This window comes from Bubalus bubalis, chromosome 11 (assembly GCF_019923935.1).
Source record: "Bubalus bubalis isolate 160015118507 breed Murrah chromosome 11, NDDB_SH_1, whole genome shotgun sequence".
NCBI classification, from domain to species: domain Eukaryota; kingdom Metazoa; phylum Chordata; class Mammalia; order Artiodactyla; family Bovidae; genus Bubalus; species Bubalus bubalis.
In genome coordinates, this window is record NC_059167.1 from 66915373 (window position 1) to 66935558 (window position 20186).

Genomic DNA, 20186 nt, shown 5'->3' on the forward strand with positions numbered 1-20186 from the left:
GCACATGGCATGTGGTTCCCTCCACCAGCCCTGCCCTTCACCTGTTCAGGTCCTCAATGACTCCCAAGAGCCTCTCTAGCAGTATGTACAGAGCCAGCTATCCTCTGGGTGGGTTCATAAAATTTGGTTTATGGAGAGGCAGAGAGCGTCAGAGCTATTGGGGGGTCTCAGTTAAAGCCCTCCCCTTATATATAGGAAGCTGTATGTCCTATATAGGCCCAGAGATCAGTCTTTGGTTTGTTCAGAGACAAACAGAGCTAGCATGTAGCAGAGGCCATCTCTACACTTCAGGTCTCTTGACTGCCAATATTGGGCCCTTTCTGTGATTCTGACTTACCTTCCTACAAAGCATTTCCAGATGATATTGTTTTCTTTTCTCTCTCTCTCCTTTTTTGGCCATGCTGTGTGGCTTATAGGATCTCAGTTCTCCAACCAGGGGTTGAACCTGGGCCATGGCAGTGAAAGGCCAGAACACTAACCACTAAGCAACCAGGGAATTCCCCCCAGATGATATTGTCTTCTGATTGTACATTGCAGGCCCAAGGGAGCTGTCCAGGTGAGTTAGCTTTTTTGTTAGGCCACGTGGTTCACACTCCATATATGAACTTGGGGAAGAGAAAGCCAGGGTTTATGCTATAGGCTTCCTTCTTATTTGCAATACCACCAGTACCAACCACTGATGTTAGGAGTGGGTGTTTTGGTGAGAACGTGCAGTCCTTAACACCATACTAGAAAAGGAACACTGAATGCCTTGTCTTGGATGGTGGTCTGGTGGTTTCTATAAGTAGGTTTAATGAACTATCTACAAAGACCGCTATCAACGATGGTGGACAGGCCCTCACCTTCCTTGTAAGTGCATGCTGCTCCTCCCACCAAGAGGTGGTGTCTACCTTTTCCTTCCCATTGAATTTGTAACTTGCTTTGACCAATAGGACAAAGTAGAAGTGGTGCCACGTGGCTTTCAAACCTCAGCCTTGTGGCTTGCATTTTCCCTCTTAGAACCAGTTGTTGGGTAAAGAAGTTTGACAACCCTGAGGGAGAGAGAGGCCACCAGAGGAGAGCAAGACTGGAGGATGAGAGGTTGTGATGGGAGAAGGAGGTGTCTGGCTATCTCACAGCCACCCCCGCTGAGTAGCTTCATTAAACCATTGTTCACCTTTAGCCCCAGTTGACTCGCTCCAACAGAGATTAGCTACACCTCCAAAGCCCTGCCCACGTTGCAGAATCATGAGGAAATGTGTTCATTTTAAGCCTTTAAATTTTGGGGTGATACCTGTAAGCAGATAAGTTAGGGAGTCCCCGAAGAAAGAGAATCAGGAATGGCATTCTTGACATAAGAGAAGCCATTGTGGGGAATTCTGTGGTGGTCCAGTGGTTAGGATTCCTGGCTTTCACAGCCAAGGGCCCAAATTTAATCTCTACACAGGGAACTAAGATCCCACAAGCTGTGCAGAGCAGCCGAAGGAAAAAAAGAGAGAAGCTATTTTGGCTGAAGTTATCTTGTGCTCCCTGATAGCTCAGTTTGTAAAGAATCAGCCTGCAGTGCAGGAGACCCCAGTTCGATTTCTGGGTTGGGAAGATCCCCTGGAGAAGGGATAGGCTTCCCACTCCAGTGTTCTTGGGTTTCCCTCGTGGCTCAGCTGGTAAAGAATCCACTTGTAGTGTGGGAGACCTGGGTTCGATCCCTGGGTTGGGAAGATCCCCTGAAGAAGGGAAAGGCTACCCACTCCAATATTCTGGCCTGGAGAATTCCTGGGTTGCAAAGAGACATGACTGAGCGACTTTTACTTTCATCTTGTGACCTAAGCCTGGCCACAGTGCTTGCCCTTGAACAGGTCTAGGTAACAAGGATCTTGAGGGAACAAAGAAAGAACAGAGAAGACAGTCAAACAATAGTCCTGTGATAAAGCAGAGTCCTAGTTCCTCCTCAAGGAATATACAAAATAATTTATCTTTGACTCCAGCTGGAGTTAAGGCCCCCACCCTGGTGGAGGACAGCATAATGATACTGACCCACCTGACTTCAATCCACCAAGACTTGGATTCCTAAAACTTCACCCTGATTCTATGCAAAATTTTCTGCTCAAGCCTCTTCCTAAGTATGCATATCAGTTCAGTTCAGCTCGGGCTTCCCTTGTGGCTCAGCTGGTAAAGAATCCGCCTACAATGCGGGAGACCTGGGTTCGATCCCTGGGTGGGGAAGATCCCTTGGAGAAGGGAAAGGCTACTCACTCCAGTATTCTGGCCTGGAGAATTCCATGGACAGAGGAGCCTGGCAGGCTACAGTCCATGGGGTCGCAAAGAATAGGACACGACTGAGCGACCAACACTTTCAGTTCAGTTCAGTCGCTCAGTCATGTCTGACTCTTTGAGACCCCACGGTCACAGTGCTTGCCCTTGAACAGGTGTAGGTAACAAGGATCCTGAGTGAACAAAGAAATGTCAGAACAGAGAAGACAGTCCAACAATAGTCCTGTGATAAACCATATGCATATACCCTTAGCTCAAAACTTCCCTAATTTTGCTGTTAGGGGAGAGGCTGCTTTGAGAAAGTTCCCTGGTCTCCTCCTGACTTGCTGCTAGTGCTGTTGTTTAGTCGCTAAGTCATGTCTGACTCTTTTGTGACCCCATGGACTGTAGCCCATCAGGCTCCTCTGTCCATGGGATTTCCCAGGCAAGAATACTGGAGTGGGTTGCCATTTCCTTCTCCAGGGCATCTTCATCGTCACCCAGGAATTCAACTCACATCTCTTATGTCTCCTGCTCAGGTGGGTTCTTTACCACTAGTGCCACCTGGGAATCCCCAAGGCAAGTAATAATTTGACTTGCTGCCGCTAAGTCGCTTCAGTCGTGTCTGACTCTGTGCGACCCCATAGACAGCAGCCCACCAGGCTCCCCCATCCCTGGGATTCTCCAGGCAAGAACACTGGAGTGGGTTGCCATTTCCTTCTCCAATGCATGAAAGTGAAGAGTGAAAGTGAAGTTGCTCAGTCGTGTCCAACTCTTAGTGACCCCATGGACTGCAGCCTACCAGGCTCTTCCGTCCATGGGATTTTCCAGACAAGAGTACTGGAGTGGGGTATTACTTGCTGCAAATAGTAATAAATCTTTCCTTCTTCCAATCTTTGGCTTGATTGTTTCTGTTGGCTTGACAGCCACTGAGAGGCAAACCCATTTCTCCGATAACAGTTTGTTTTGTGGAAATAACTGAAACAGAGGGACAATATATTTACAGAACAATTTTTAGTACTAATTATCTGATTATCTGGAGAAGGAAATGGCTACCCACTCCACTATTCTAGCATGGTGAATCCCGTGGACAGAGAAACCTGGTGGGCTACAGTCCATAGGGGACCAAAGAGTCGGACATGACTGAGTGACTGAGCACTAGCACATCTAATAATTATAGCTAAATAAGTTGTATTTTAATGATCTAAAGCCCAATAATTCCCTTGATAATGCAGGGCCATGGAGAAGGCAATGGCACCCCACTCCAGTACTCTTGCCTGGAAAATCCCATGGATGGAGGAGCCTGGTGGGCTGCAGTCCATGGGGTCGCTAAGACTTCGACACGACTGAGCGACTTCACTTTCAATTTTCACTTTCATGCATTGGAGAAGGAAATGGCAACCCACTCCAGTGTTCTTGCCTGGAGAATCCCAGGGAAGAGGGAGCCTGGTGGGCTGCCGTCTATGGGGTCGCACAGAGTTGGACACGACTGAAGCGACTTAGCAGCAGCAGCAGCAGCACTGCAGGGCCAAGGAATTTTGAGGAAAGTAATGCAATATTTGTCAAGGTTAGGCCACTGTCACTGGTTTAATCTTCATTTAAAGGAGACAAGTCCCCTCAGATACTGCTGCAATCCTCAAAGGGCTTGATTTATTTGGCCGTGCTGCACAGCTTGTGGGATCTTAGTTCCCCAACCAGGGGTTGAACCCCAGCTCTCAGTAGTAAAAGTGTGGAGTCCTAACCACTGGACCACCAGGGAATTTCCTAAAAGGGACATTATTGAAGAATTCTGCAGTTCAGTGTGGTAGATAACCTCTAAATGATCACCAATGATCCATACCGGCCGGTAATCATGCCTGTGTGTGTAATTGCCTCCCTTCAGTGTCGCTGGACTTAGTGATTGGCCTCTGATGAATAGAATACAACACAGTAAGTCATGGGATGTCACTTCCTAGATTAGGTTACAAAAAGACTGTGACTTCCATCTTACCTGTCCCTCTGCCTCTCTCAGCGCCCTGTGTCTGTTGGAAACCAGCTGCCATGTGGTGAGTAGCCCACTAGAGAGGTCCACGTGGCAGGGAACAGATGTCTGACCAACAACACTGGCCTGTGCTGGCTTGCACCCTTCTGAGAACCCCTGAACCAGAGGAGTCGGCTAAGCCACGTACTGAAATTGATATAATAAATACCCATTGTTTTAAGCAGGCTTTGCTGGTGGCTCAGAGGTAAAGAATTGCCTGCCAATGCAGAAGACATGGGTTTGACCCCTGGGTTGGAAAGATACTCTGGAGAAGGAAATGGCAACCCACTTGTCTGGGAAATCCCTTGGACAGGGGAGCCTGGGAGGCTACAGTGCTGGGGTAACAAAATCATTTGACATGACTTAGCGACTCAACAATTGTTTTAAGCTGCTAAAGTTGGGGGTAATTTATTATGTAGTAATATATAACTGGTGTGCGCTCAGTCGCTTCAGTTGTGTCCAACTCTTTGTGACCCTAAGGACTGTAGCTTGCCAGGCTCCTCTGTCCGTGGGATTCTCCAGGCAAAAATACTGGAGTGGATTGCCATGCCCTCCTCCAGGGGATCTTCCCGACCCAGGGACTGAACCCGAGTCTCCTGTGTCTCCTGCATTGTAGGTGGATTCTTTACCCACTGAGCCACCTGGGAAGCCCTAACATATTCATTAATTTAAAAAATTAGGATATCAAACTATAAACAGTTTATCTGGTACAACCTTTCAAGGAGCCTCTAGAATTTCCCTAAAAGTGGGGTGGTGGGAAACACAGGGTGGTCCAGGGGGCATTCCACTGCAGGTGGTAAGGGTTCCATCCCTGGTTGAGGAACTAAGAACCAAGAAGCATGGTCAAAAAAAATTTTTTTTTACATAAGAAAAAGAAAGAGAACATCTAGCTCTGATGGGGCCTGCTTGCTGCTGATTTTATTCCACCAATGGACCCAGGCCTGGCTGGGACAGCAGAGCAGACACCCTCGCCTCTGCCCAAGCCTGCACCCTCTTTATTTCCCCACCCTGATATGAACCTGTGGTCCTGGTGGTTTTTCTTATCTTGAAATTTGAGTTCCCTTATCTTGGGCAAACTTATTGATGAGTGGTGACATGCATAGGTCAATGCTGAGATGAAAGAATGTAAATAAGGAGACTTATACATACATAATGGGCATTACTCTTTCGTGTGCCATCGAGCGTCTCTGGGGCTGTGTTGTGTGTTCCTGCAGAGTCTTACCAACGCCCAGCTTATAGATGAGGAAATATGCTCAGAGAGGTCCCATGTATGAACCTGTGTTCCTGTATTGGCATTCATGGAATTTGCATGTTCCAGTCCATCACCAAGTTCTGTTAAATATTACCCCCTAAATAGCTCTCCAATCCGCAACTTCTCACTATCACCAGCAATACCTCCCCCAGTTAGGCCCTACAGCAGTGGTCTCCCCACTGACCTCCAGGACTTCTGCACCCTCTGATCCTCTCTCTATTCAAAATCTGAATATGTCAGTCTGCCCAACCACCCTGGCTTAAGATTTTGCAGTGACTTTCAACGCTCTTAGGATAGAGAAAAAACTTCTTACCATGGTTCACAGGGCCCTAAGTGGATAGATCCACCCTGTCTGCCTCAAGACTCACTTCTGCCTCCCTCATCTCTTTAAAAATTTTTATTTATTGGCTGCACTGCACAGTTTGTGGAATCTTAGTTCCCTGACCAGGGATCGAACCTGGGTCCACAGCAGTGAAAGCACTGAGTTTTAGCCACTGGACTACCAGCAGATTTCCCCTCCCTCCTCTCTTTGTTCCAGCTTTACTGACCTTCTCCAGTCCCTGGTTCTTACCCTCTTCCTCCTGTCACAGGGCCTTTGCATATGCTGTGCCTTCTGCCAACTCCCACCTCTCCCCTGTACCTAGTTAACTCCTACTTATCATTCAGAACTCAGTGCAAATGTTACCACTTGTTAGGTCATACCCTCTCTAGACATTCTATATCACCTCTTACCTTTTCTTCAGAAAAGAAATATAGTTGCAGTTTTACATTTATTTGATTAGTTGATTAATGTTTATTTTTACACTAGACTGTAAGTTCCATGAAGGCTGAGACTGTGTCTTTTTTGGATCACCAGTCTCCAGTATTGAGCATAATGTTTGCCTACCAGAGGAGTTCATAAAATCTTTGTTAAATGAATGAGTTAATGAATTAACAAAACCATGGGCTCTTCTGATTTGGTTTCTTTTCCTGAATGGGCTTTTGAACCCTTCAGGAGACAGAAACAGAATGGGGAGGAAACTATCATAATAATGCCTATCACACTGTGTAACATGTCATCAAGGTAGAACAACTGAGTCTACAGGCTGTATTTTAGAGGCCTCCCTACCCTCTTCTTATTGCCACCTTCTTCCAAAGAGGGTCAGGAAGGAAGCCACTGCAGAGAAATTCCAGAGCCAGCCTTTGATGGACAGAGCCTCACCGGGAAAGCAGGGAGGATGGGAAGGCAAAGAAAGGAAGAGAAAGGATGTCTGTTGAGAAAGTACTTTGTATTGAACATCATGCTAAATGTTTACACACATCATCTCATTTAATATTTACATATATATTTATTTGACTGCCTCGGGTCTTAGTGGAAGTACATGGAATCTTTGCGGAGCTCAGACTATCTGTCGTGGTACTCCGGCTTTAGCAGTTGGGGGCTTCAGTATTTTCAGCACATGCTTAATTGCTCCGCAGCATGTGAGGTCTATAGTTCCCCAACAGGGATTGAACTCATGTCTCCTGAATTACAAGGTGAATTCTTAACCACTGGACCACCAGGAAGGTTCCCACCATCTCATTGAATCCTCTTCAAACTCCATTTTGCAGATGAGAAAGCAGACTCAGGTTGTGAAACTGGAGGGTTATTAGACCAAGGCGGGGCAAAGCTGAGTTTGAACTGGGATCTGTCAGCCTTCCTCTGAAGCCTGGGTGTTTCTAGGCTACCATCCTGGCTTCCAACCCTCAAACACCTCCCCAACCCGGTTAACTTAGGGCCTAGAATATCACCATTAAAGACTCATCAATCGGTTTTTGTCTAAAACTCTCTTGTAGGTGTTCCTGTATGAGAGTTGAAATTGATAAGTTGGAGACAAACTCAGCATCACAAAGGCAACCACTCTAAGACCTAAAAAGAAATTCGTGAAAAAGAAATACATAAATAAAAATAGGAATGTAGGAAGTAAAGGGGATGAGGGAGTATGAGTGAGGGAGCTAATTTCTTATCATTCATATTAGGAGATAAGAGATACTGTCTAAAATGGACAAATTGGAATTTCCCTGGCGGTCTAGTGGTTAAGACTGTAGTCAGAAAACCAAGATCCCACATGCCACGCAGCATGGTGAAGAAGATAAAAAATAAATAAAATGGACACATTTATGTTATTACACAAAGAGATAATGGTGATCACAGGAGAACTAAGAACAGAAACTGTTGGTAGGCTGCCTCTAGGGGGTGGAGCTGGGGAGAACAGAGAAACTTTCATTCTTTATTTGTTCTTCTTAGCTCGTCATTAAAAAAATATATATATATATATATTATATAAATATATAAATATATATTCTTCTGTTGTGTAACTTTTCTAAAACGTCTGGAAATTTTTATTACAAAAGACTGAAGAGACAAAAACACCCTTCCTTTAGCATGCAAGTCTGTCTTGAAGTAATAGTCCTTGACACGGGGGTAAATGTTAGGTCTGCAGGGTTCCTCAGTGGAACCTCAGTCAGGGGAGGGTCATGTGGTGATAAACATGGCTTTCCAAGCAGTTGCCTCTGGGGAATGGGCTTGGGAGACAAGTTCACCTTTGCAAATGCACAGGGCCAGGTGAGTACCTGTTCCCTCACAGTCTTAAAGGCAGCTCACACTCAGACACAAGAGGGTGCTGCCCCCACGAGGGCCAGAGATCACTACCCCTCTAATTATCCCTGATGCAACTCTGCTCTCAGCAGCACCACGCTCTGAGCAGGAGCCCTTGCCAGCCAAGGACCCCACTCCTGCAGGATCCCTGTGAGCGTAGCTTCTGAAGGCCAGTGGATCTAGTCCCAGGAAAGCGCGGTGCTAAGGTCTCTCTGGTGAGTGTGACTCAGGTTAGAGCCCTGCACCCCTCAGGACCCAAGGGCCTCTTCCACCTCCGAGGCATGGCACCCTCTTGACCTTTGTTCCTGTGTAGTTTATATCCCTGTTTTGCAGCATCTGCAGAAAGGAAGGCTAGGGCACAGCTCGGGAGTGCCACTTACTGGCAGCCTGGAGCCAGGAGCCTGGCATTCCCAGCACCAGACAAAGGCCAGTTGATCTTTGACCCCCGCCCCCCCAGAAGCCTTGGCCCTGCCTCCACCCGCCTTTCTTTCTTCCCTGCTGGCCTCTCCCTCTGCTCTCGCTCCTCATTCCCTGGCTTTCCTGCTCTGACTGGCAATTTTTCCCAACTCTTTGCCCAAACCAGTCCTTCCATGCTGTCTTCAAGCCCTGCTTCCTGCACATCTCCCAACCCGGACAAGGAGAATCCAAGTAAGAAGGTTCACTGGGCTTCTGGGAGGAGGAGGACATCATCCACGGACTCCGAGTCGAAGTCCCAGTCCGACCCCTTCCGACCCCGGTCCCGGAAACCCAGCCGGCTGACGGTGAAGTATGACCGGGGGCAGCTGCAGCGCTGGGTGGAGATGGAGCAGTGGGTGGACACCCAGGTTCAGGAGCTCTTCCAGGTGGGTAGGACCTGGCGGGCCTGGGGACTGGAGGGCACAAGAGAAGTGCTCTATGGAGAGGAAGCTTTTCCCACAGGCGAGGCATGGGTTCGCAGTCCTGAAACTGGCCTCCCATTGGTCTGGGCTCTGCCTCCCACTCTATAATCTGGAGCAGGTCTTTTAACATCTCTGAGACTCAGTTTTCTATCTATAAAATGGGGCTATCAATGCCTGTTGTACCCCTTTTGTAGAACTTGTTGAGGCTCAGATGAGCTGGTAGAGGAACTATTTTTATTTTAGGTCTGTATTTACTTTCATCCTCAACACACATACCTGTCTAGTGCAACATTGTTCACTCCTGTACCTATCAGCCGTGTGCAGCTATTTAACTTTAAACTGATGAAAATTAAATAAAATTAAAAGTTCAGTCCTCAGTCACACTAGCTACATTTCAAGTGCCCCATACCTCCAGATGGCTGGTGGCTACCAAGTTGCCAGGACAGATACAAAACCTTTCCATCATCTCAGAACAGATAGTGCTGGAGTAGAATGTCAGAGTGACCAATAGTGACTGCTGATATGAGCGCCTGACCTAGCCTTGGCCCTGGCTCTGACTGATTCCCCTCAACCACATCCTGGGAGAGCAGCATTTTATTTTTTACCTAGATACTGCCAAATCAAGATCCTAGTGTAGTAACAAAGGTTACTCCAACAACAAGAATAACATTTTGAGCACTTAACCATACGCTAGGCACAGTGTCCAGAACCTGCCTTACGTTATTTCATTCAGCCCTCCCCACAAGTCCATTAGATAGATTCTGTTTTGTTGTTGTTTAGTCACAAAGTCCTTTCTGACTCTTTTGAAGCCTGCCAGGCTCCTCTGTCCATGGGATTTCCCAGGCAAGAATACTGGGGAGGGTTGCCATTTCCTCCTCCAGCGCATCTTCCCAACCAGGGATCCAACCCAAATCTCCTGCTTGGCAGGCATATTTTTTACCACTGAAGCCACCTGGGAAGCCCAGATACTGTTTTACTGTGGAGGAAATGAGGAGAAGGCAATGGCAGCCCACTCCAGTACTCTTGCCTGGAAAATCCCATGGACAGAGCCTGGTAGGCTACAGTCCATGGGGTTGCTGGGAGTTGGACACGACTGAGCGACTTCACTTTCACTTTTCACTTTCATGCATTGGAGAAGGAAATGGCAACCCACTCCAGTGTTCTTGCCTGGAGAACCCCAGGGATGGTGGAGTCTGGTGGGCTGCCGTCTATGGGGTTGCACAGAGTCGGACACGACTGAAGCGGCTTAGCAGCAGCAGTGGAGGAAATGGAGGCTTAGAAATGTTGAATAAGTAGCCCAGGGTCACACCACTAGAGAGCCCTGGGACCAGGAGCTGAGCTGGGGCTCTGCCTGTAGCGTCTGAATGTTTATTCAAGTAGCTTAGTGGTTCCCCCAAGTTCTTCAGAAATAATTCAATGCCCCTGTTGCACTTCAACTAAATTTCAGTCTACTAGGGTGGGGCCCAGGCACTGGTCTTTTTCATAAGCTCCACTGCCGATCCTAGTATGTGGCTAGCAAGAACCTCTGCACCAAGCCAGAGTTCTCCTTGTCCACATGCCATGGTCCTTGTTTCTCTCCTTCCTTACTCAGGTCCTGTCTTTTTCTTGGGGGACAGCAAGGGTTTGTGACTCTCCTAGGTAAGAACTGTGTCAGTGGTCCTGCAGTGGGGGTGGGGAAGAGTGATACATGTGGCCCAGGCTGTCTTGTCAGGCTCACTGTGTCACGTATCAGTTTGGTCCAGGTGTTGACAGTGTCCCTGGCAGCACTTGTGGAGGGGAGGGAGATGGCCTGGAGCTGGGAGCAGGAAAGGCAAGCTTTCTTGGCCCGTGTCTACTCTGACTTTACTGGACTTTGCCCTGCCCTTCATTCCTGCCAGCACCCTGCCTCTCTGGACCTGTTTCAATTTCAGATTGTTAGACTTGTGGATAAAAGGTCTCATATTTCAGACACCTCAGGGCAATCCTTCCAGGCATTAGAGAGAGACAATAGCCAAAGAATCTTGTTTTGTAAGATCAAGGCAGGGGAAAAGCTGTAGAATTATGAGCTCATAAGGTTAGAAAACAGGATATGTGGGACGACTGCTCCCAGGAAATGACTGGAATAAAATACCTGACCTGTGGTTGCCATGGCAGTTGTCCAAAGGTGCCAGGTGGGAGTTCCTGTCCTAATCTCTGCTCTTTTCAGCAGGAAGCAGGCAAGTGGGTGGGAAGCACTAGGTAGAGGCTGGTCACCTTGGGCAGGGATTGAGGCAACTCAGTCTCCAGCTTACCCAGGTTCAGTTCTACTTTCATAGAGTCCCTCTGTACCAGCTGCCCCCTTACCCCTGGCCACATGCCCACCCTGGATAGCACTGCTAGATTGGTTCCAGGAGTAGGTTGCATTACTGCTTTTAGTTTAGTTTAATGGGACCCAACCTTCCTTTGTTGGAGGGCCCCACCTCTTCTCACTGGGTGTGCAGCCTGTTTTAGGGTCTTGAGAAGAGCCAAGTCTGGATTCAATAAGGCAAACTGACTTGGGGCCCTGGAGCTCCTGTTGTCCAGAAATGGTTGTGTAGATTCAGCTTTTAAGCAGGGACTTAAACATTCGTGAGCTTCTCCTGTTTAACACTATGCTCAGTTTGGTTACCATCCCCTACTTCCTGTCTCCTTTACAAGGTTCCTTAATGGATTTGTACTCAGAGCCTTTGCTAACTTTCCCCCTTCCCTTCCTATCACTATTCAAACCACTGTAATCTACAAACCACTGCAACCTGACTTCTGTTCCCACCACTCTATTGAGACCTCTTGGCAAAGTCGAGCATCACTACCTGGGGGGCTAAATCTAGTGTACATATCAGCAGGGGACACTGTTGACCACCCCAGAGTTTTGAAACATTCCTGTCGTTTTCATGACACAGCCCTTTTGATGTGATGACATTTTAAAAAACAATCTATTCAACTTACAACTGTAAAAATGTACTGCCTGTGCCTCCCGAGGTCTCTCTTGAGTTCCTGGGTGATCAGGGATGACCCTCCACTCTGGCTGAGTGGACCTTGATTTGTCTGTCAGTCCTCTGTGAGGTCAGGGAACTGTTCATTTCTGTGCCTGCCGTGTCTCATAATATCTGGCCTCGTGAAGTTTTACCCTCTGAATGTGTACCTTGTGCTCAGCAAAAGCTCAGGAGAACCCTTCTGCAGACTTTTGGAGGTCTCTTTCTTCATAACTCCCTCCTCTCTAGAACTTGTCCATTTACAGCCACCTCAACCCCAAACTCTGATCTCTGTCATATCAATTTAGTATGACCACTGCGCTCTGCTTGGGATCTGCCTCTCTGCTCTGTGGTCTGGAAATTGCCTTCAGGATGAAACCCAGGACAATTGTAGAGTTTATCTCTTTCATTTCTCTTCTTTCCCAGGTAGTGCTGAGTTACCTGTTGTCTAAAGTCTGAGAACACTGTTCATATATTTTTGTCTAGTTTTCTAATTATTTTCTGACTAGTTACTTATGTTGAGAGAATAAATCTGGTCCCTGTTACCCCATCATCAGAAGTATAAACATCTTGTTAACTCCTACTCAGCCTTCAGGTCTCAGATTAGAGATCACTTCTTCCTGGAAGCCTTCCTAAACCCCGGTCTTGGCTAGGTTCCCCTTTCATGTGCTCCTATAATATCTCATCAGAGTGCTTAGCTAAGCTAAGTCACTTCAGTCGTGTCCGACTCTGTGCGACCCCATAGATGGCAGCCCACCAGGCTCCCCCGTCCCTGGGATTCTCCAGGCAAGAACACTGGAGTGGGTTGCCATTTCCTTCTCCAATGTATGAAAGTGAAAAGTGAAAGTGAAGTCGCTCAGTCATATCCGAATCTTAGCAACCCCATGGACTGCAGCCTACCAGGCTCCTCCATCCATGGGATTTTCCAGGCAAGAGTACTGGAGTGGGGTGCCATTGCCTTCTCCTCAGAGTGCTTATCACCCTGTATTATAACTACCATTTTGCTTGTCAGTATCCCTCAGGAGAATATAAGCTTTTCGAGAGCAAGACCATATCTGCCTGTCTTGCTGTTATGGCCCCAGGACTCATCACAATGCTTGGTGCACAACATGCTCTCAATAAGGATGCATTTAATGAATGAATGCTAAATCAGATGAACTAGAAACTGAGGAAACAAAGGAGAAAGTCTAGAGCTTAGGGTGAAAGAACTAACTTAGAATCCTAGCACTAATTTACTTTTAAAAGGGTATAGAAGGACCAAAACTAGTAACAGTGATTAACCATTGGCATTGGAAGGAATGAGAGGGTAATTGAGGCATTTTTCCCCTTCTTTCTTTTCTAAATCAACTTTATTGAAGCATAATTGGCAGACAATAAAATGTGCCTATTTTTAGAGTAGGGGGTAAGCATTAGCTCATCAAGATATGGAACATTTCCACCACCCAAAAAGTTCCCCCCAATAGCACTTACTTTTAAACAATTTATACAACCAAATTACTTAATGTATCTGTTTTTATTATGTCTCCTCAACTGCCCCTAAGATAGGTTCTTTGAGGGCAGGATCTTTGTTTTGCTCACCGAAATTCCCAAGGTCAGAGTGCCAGGTTAATAGTAGCCACTGGACACACTTGTTGAATGAATAGATTCCAGATAATTAAATACTCAAATAGAAAAGGTAAAATTATCAAATATCTAGAAAAATGTAAGGTGACTATCAAATATTCACCCAAATCAGTATGGGAAGAACCTGCTAAGCATAGAAAAAAATTTTTAAAAAAGGAAGCAAAACTCAACCTGGAAAAAAACATTATTTCCAATTATATAATACACATATTTCTCCAATGCCTCCCCCAAACAATATATCCATGATATATGGAATGCTAGGGATAATCTGAATCAAAACAAATAAGCTTCTTAAATCAGTTAAAAAGACCCTCAACAACCCCATAGAAAAATGGAGAAGGCAGCAGTTCTTGCAGTGTGTTCTGGTGACACCAGGGGTTCCCAAGACCTTTTCAGAGGGTCTACAATTATTTTCATAAATAATGCAATAAGTTGTTTGCCTTTTCAACTATACTGATATATGCACTGATGATGCAAAAGCAGTGGTGGACCTTGCCATGAATCAAGAAAATTGCACCAACCTATTCTAGAAATCATGATCTTCCCCATCAGGCAACTTTCACTTAAGAAAGTCCCTGATGAAGCACTACAAAACCTTGAGTTTACATCTTAAATTTTTAAAAAACATTTTTATTAAGGTGTAATCAATATTCGTTTCAGGTGTACAATGTCATGACTTTATATTTGTGTATATTGCAAAATGATTACCATAATAAGCCTAGTTAACCGCTGTCTTCATACATAGTTTCAACAAACTTTTTCTTTTTCTAAAAATAATTTTATTTATTTATGACTGTGCTGGGTCTTCACTGCCGTGCGAGCCTCTCTCTAGTTGTGGTGCGAGGGCTTCTCGTTGTGGTGGCTTCTCGTTGCAGAGCACAAGCTCTAGGGCATCTGGGCTTCAGTGGTTGCAGTGTGCGGGCTCAATGGCTGTGGGTCGCAGGCTCCAGAGTTGAGGTGCCATAGTTGTGGTGCACAGGCTTAGTTGCTCTGACGCATGTGGGATCTTCCCGCACCAGGAATGGAACCCTTGCCTCCTGCATTGGCAGTTGGATTATCTCTCTCTCTTTTTTTGACTGTGTTGGGTTTTAGTTGCAGCTCATGGGCTTCTCTCTAGTTGTGGTACCTGCGACACATGGGATCATAGTCCCCTTATCAGAGATCAAACCTGAACCTGTGTCCTCTGATTCTGAAGGTAGGAAGGCAGATTCTTAACCACTGAACCACCAGGAGAGTCCCTGGCGAGCAGATTCTTTACCACTGAGCCACCAAATTTTTTTTTCTTGACAGGAGGACTTTTTTTTTTCTTTTTTCAAACCCATGCTCCCGGCAGTGGAAGATTCTTAACCACCAGACCACCAGGGAAGTCCCAAGGAGGACTTTTAAGATTTTTTCTTTTAGCAACTTTCAAATGGGCAGTACAAAATTATTAATTCTAGTCACCATGCTGTACATTAGATCCCCATGACTTATTTATTACCGGAAGTTTGTACCTTTTGATTTGCTTTACCCATTTTGCCTTTCCCCACCCCCACCTCAGCAACCACCAATCTGTTCTTTTATTGATGAGTTCTCTTTTTTTTAATGCCACATATAAGTGAGATCATACAGTGTTTGTTTTTCTTTATTTCACTCAATGTAATACTGTCAATGTAATTCATGTTGTTGCACATAGCAGGCTTTCTTTCTTTTTTATGGCTGAATAGTTTTCCAGTGCATATATATACACCACAGTTTCTTTATCTATTCACCCATTGATGGACACCTAGGTGATTTCCATATCTTGGCTACTGCAAATCAACACTGCAGTGAACATGGGAGTTCATATATGTTTTTGAATTATTGTTTTCATTTTCTTTGGGTTAATATCCAGAAATGGAATTACTGGGTTATATGGTAGTTCTATTTTTCAGTTTTTGAGGGACCTCCATACCATTTTCCATAGTGCCTGCACCAATTTACATTTCTACCAACAGGGCACAGAGGTTCCCTTTTCTCACATCCTCACCAACACTTGTTATTTATTTTTTTGCTATCTTTATTTTAAAAATACATGCACATGGTAAATTTTTTAAAATATAATAAAATGGTACACAAAGATGTAAAATGAAAAATATGTCTTTACTAACTTATAGAAACACTTGTTATTGTCCTTTTGATAATAGCTATTCTAACAGGAGAAGGCAATGGCACCCCACTCCAGTACTTTTGTCTAGAAAATCCCATGGATGGAGGAGCCTGGTAGGCTGCAGACCCTGGGGTCGCTAGAGTCAGACAGGACTGAGCGACTTCACTTTCACTTTTCACTTTCATGCATTGGAGAAGGAAATGGCAACCCACTCCAGTGTTCTTGCCTGGAGAATCCCAGGGACGGGGGAGCCTGGTGGGCTGCCGTCTATGGGGTTGCACAGAGTCGGACACGACTGAAGCAACGCAGCAGCATTCTAACAGTTATGAGGTTATATCTCACTGTGGTTTTGATTTTCATTTCCCTAATGATGAGTGATTTTGAACATCTTTTCATTTACCTGTTGGCCATCTATATGTCTTCTTTGAAAAAAACGTCTATTCAGATACTCTGCCCATTTTTAAAAATTAGATTTTTTTGCTATTGAATTGTCTGAGTTCTTTATATATTTTAGATATTAACCCCTTATGATTTGCAAATATTTTATCCTATTCAGTAGGTTGCCTTTTCATTTTGTTGATGGTTTCTTTTGCTGTGCAGCTTTTCTCTTTTAATGACTCTATTTTTTATTTTAATGACTTTATTGTTTTAGGTTCACAGCAAAATTAAGCAGAAGGTGCTGGGAATTTCCATATTCTCCCTGTCCCCACACATGCACAGCTTTCCCACTATCAACATCCTCCTACTAGAGCACTAGTGCTCATGAATTTATATTGCTACATCATAACTACCCAAAATTCAGAGTTTATATTGGGATTCACTCTTGGTGCTATACATTCTAAGGGTTTTCACAAATGTATAATGACGTGTGTCTACCCTCCTGGTATCATCACGTAGAGTAGTTTGGCTGCCCTAAGAATCCTCTGTGTTCCACCCATTCACCACTCCTCCACTGTAACCCCTGGCAACCACTGGTCTTTTTATTGTCTCTGTAATTTTCCAGAATGTCATATGGTTGGAATTGTACAGTGTGTAGACTTCTCAGGTTGGTTTCTTTTGCTTAATAATATGCATTTAAGCTTCCTCCATGTCTTTTTATGGTTTTATAGTTCATTTTGTTTTAGCACTGAATAATATGCCATTGTCTGGGTGCATCACCATTCATTCATTCATTTACCTACTGAAGGACATCTTGGTTGCATCCAAGTTTTGGCAATTATGAATAAAATTGCTATAAACATTCATGTGCAGGTTTCCGTGCAGATATATTTTCAACCCATTTGGATAAATATCAAGGAACACAAGTGCTGTTTTGTATGATAGGAGTACGTTTTGTGTTGTAAGAAAGTACCAAACTGTCTTCCAAAGTGGCTATGCCATTTTGCATTCCCACCGCAATGAACAGGTATTTCTATCTCTCCACAGCCTCATCAGCATTTGGTATTTTAGTTTGTTTTTGTTTGCCATTTTAATAGGTATGTAATGGTATCTCATTGTTATTTCAATTTGCAATTCCCTAATGAAATGGCAACCCACTCCACTGTTCTTGCCTGGAGAATCCCGGGGATGGAGGAGCCTGGTGGGCTGCCGTCTATGGGGTCACACAGAGTCGGACACGACTGATGTGACTTAGCAGCAGCAGCAATGACATATTATGTTAGCATCATATGCTATTTGCTATCTTTGTATCTTCTTTGGTGAGGCAGATATACAAAATTTCCCCCTGTTTTTAAATTGGATTATTACTGTCTTATTATTGGTTCTGGGAGTTCTTTGTATATTTTAGATAACATCCTTTATCAGATATATCTTTTACAAATATGTTCTCCCAGTCAATGGTTTGGTTTCTTACTCTCTTTACCTTCTTTCATTTTTACTTTTATAAACTATGTATTGCTTAAATTTTTGCAATGACTATAATAACTTTTAAAGTTAGCTTTATTGAGATATGATTCATATACCATACAATTCCCACTTAAAGTGTAAAATCCAAATAGTTTTAACTATCTTCATAGGTTGTACAACCACCAGTATGGTCTAATTTTGGAACATTTTACTATCCATAAAAGAAGCCCTGTACCAGTTAGTAGTCACACCCCATTCCTTATCACCACCAGTTCCAGCCTCAGGCAACCAGCAGTCTACTTTGTGTCTCTATACACAAACATCCTACTCTGGATGTTTCATACAAATCGAATCATATAACATGAAGCCTTTGTAACTGGCTTCTTTCACTAACATATTTTCAAAGTTAATCCCAGTTGCAGCATGAATCAGTCCTTTATTTCTTCTTATTGCTGAAAAATACTGTATGGCTACATAATATTTTATTTATCCATTCACCAGTAGATGGTCATTTGAATAAGAATAATGCTTTGAACTGCACTCATATGTGATTTTTACATGAATATATATTTTCACTTCTCTTGGGAATAGACCTAGGAGTGGAATTACTGGGCCAAATGATAACTCTATATTTAACATATTAAAGAGCTGCCATGGGGCTGGTGCACTGGGACGACCCAGAGGGATGGAATGGGGAGGGAGGAGGGAGGAGGGTTCAGGATGGGGAACACATGTATACCTGTGGCGGATTCATTTTGATATTTGGCAAAACTAATACAGTTATGTAAAGTTTAAAAATAAAATAAAATTAAAAAAAAAAATAAAGAGCTGCCAAATTGTTTTCCAAAGCAGCTGTACCATTTTATATCCCTACTAACAATGTTTATAACTCTTGAAATTAAAGATACTCTTTTTAAAGAACCCTAGACTTTCAGGTAGAACATAGTAGGTGTTTGGTAACTGTTGAATAGAAGGATGAATGGGTGGTGCGAGTAAGGAGAGGAACTGAACATGGAAAATAGAGTGGGAGATGGGTGAACCCAACTGCCTTTCACTCCAGCACCAGCTGGCCAGGCTCCTCTGAGCCCCATGTGGTTCCCAAACAGGATCAACCAACTTCTTCAGAGCCTGAGATCGACCTGGAGGCTCTCATGGAACTATCCACAGAGGAGCAGAAGACTCAATTGGAGGTAGAATGGGGGACCAAGGGGAACCCAAGAACCCAGGTTCTGCTTCCCCATCCAGTGTGGGGAGAACCAGTTCAGAGGGGGAAATTCCTGGGAGACTGGGGACTCGTGAAAAAGTGCTGTGGTTCAGGGACCCACTCTTTGCTTTCTTCCACCAGGCTCTTCTCCAAAACTGCTCCCGCCCCACAGAGGTAAGGGATGCTCTGGTGATCTGGGCTAAGAGGGGGCCCAGTGGGCCAGCAGCTAGTGAAGAGGAAGGTTTGGCCCTGGGTCCTTCTCCCCTTTCCTGACTCGGAGGCCATGGGGTCAGGTGGAGATTAGGGGGAGCACTGTGGTGGGGTAGGTGTGACCTCATAACCTGATCTCATCCCTGCTTCTGCTCCTCTGTTTCTTTTTCAGCCTTTTATCTCTGAGCTGCTCAGTCAACTCAAGAAACTTCGGAGACTCAGTCGACCTCAGAAATAAGCCTTGTGAGACTAGCTTCATCAGCCTCAGCACTGCCCAGTCTGCCCTGAACCCCTGGATCTTTGGCTGGGTGGGAAACCACTCCTTGGGACCCAGACGAGGAACATGGAGAATGAGGAGGGACATTTGAACGCCTCTGTCTATGTGCAGCCACAGTTGGTTCCTGTCAGCTGCACTGTCTGGGAGCCAGTCATGGCTGTTGCCCACTGCCTTCCCATCAGCCAAGTGGATAAAACCTTCAGGAGCCCCAGCTTCGTGGAGTGTGGTGCATATCTGTGCTGATGGATGGGGGAGGGAGAGGGTGAAGTCTTATACCAGAGGGCCAGCATCCAAGTCACTATGTTCCCATATACCTCACCCGTCCACATGTCCAGCCACCCACCCACACATGCCTTGAGAATTCAAAGATACAGGTCACAGTTCTGTGTCAGAGAAATCACCATCATGCAAGGTCCCAGAGGCCAAGCAGAAGGCACCTGGCTAAGACACACAGTATCCTGGCACCACCAACAGGAGCCTAAGTGGCAAAGACCAATAGGAGAGTTAACTGGAAAAACCTTGTTGGGTCCGGGGGCATCAGAAGCTAAACCTTCCGCCCCCCACTAACTGATCCAGGAGGCCTCAGGCTGAGGACTCTTTCTTGAGCCAGCTCCAAGCCAGAGGCTAAAAGAGAAAAAACAGGGACTAAGCAGAGGGGTGTAAAGGGTATAGGCTGAGAGCCCAGTAGTCAGGTAAGGAGGGAGCTGGTGGAAACTGACAGTGGGTCTGAAAGGCAGGCAGGTGGGGACAGGAGCCCTGGAGGTGGCATCCTTTGGGAGTAAGGCCAGAAGCAGGGTATGCATTCACTGTTTGTGTAGGCAGTGTCTGAGTACTAGAAAGGTTGTATAATCCAAGATGGTGGGGCCTGGGGGCATGCCTACTGCATGTGAGGCCACCAGGAGGGGTGGGGCTGTTCCTGCCTAGAGAAACTTTT

At 45.3% G+C, this 20186-nt stretch overlaps 1 protein-coding gene across 4 annotated transcripts in view; it reads left to right on the forward strand.

Moving 5' to 3' along the window:
* PPP1R14D (protein phosphatase 1 regulatory inhibitor subunit 14D) overlaps positions 1–19463 on the forward strand; it is a 22759-nt gene extending 3296 nt beyond the window's left edge. For 3 of the 4 annotated variants that reach the window (XM_025295900.3, XM_025295901.3, XM_044925204.2), the window contains 4 exons: positions 8702–8884; positions 18668–18751; positions 18907–18939; positions 19148–19463. In XM_025295900.3, the coding sequence (XP_025151685.3) occupies positions 8709–8884; positions 18668–18751; positions 18907–18939; positions 19148–19343 (489 nt within the window). In that variant the 5' untranslated portion in view covers positions 8702–8708 and the 3' untranslated portion in view covers positions 19344–19463. Of the gene's footprint in view, positions 1–8701; positions 8961–18667; positions 18752–18906; positions 18940–19147 lie in introns of all 4 variants that reach the window. The other variant, XM_006073068.4, reaches the window with a different exon arrangement.
* Positions 19464–20186: the final 723 nt, after the last annotated feature.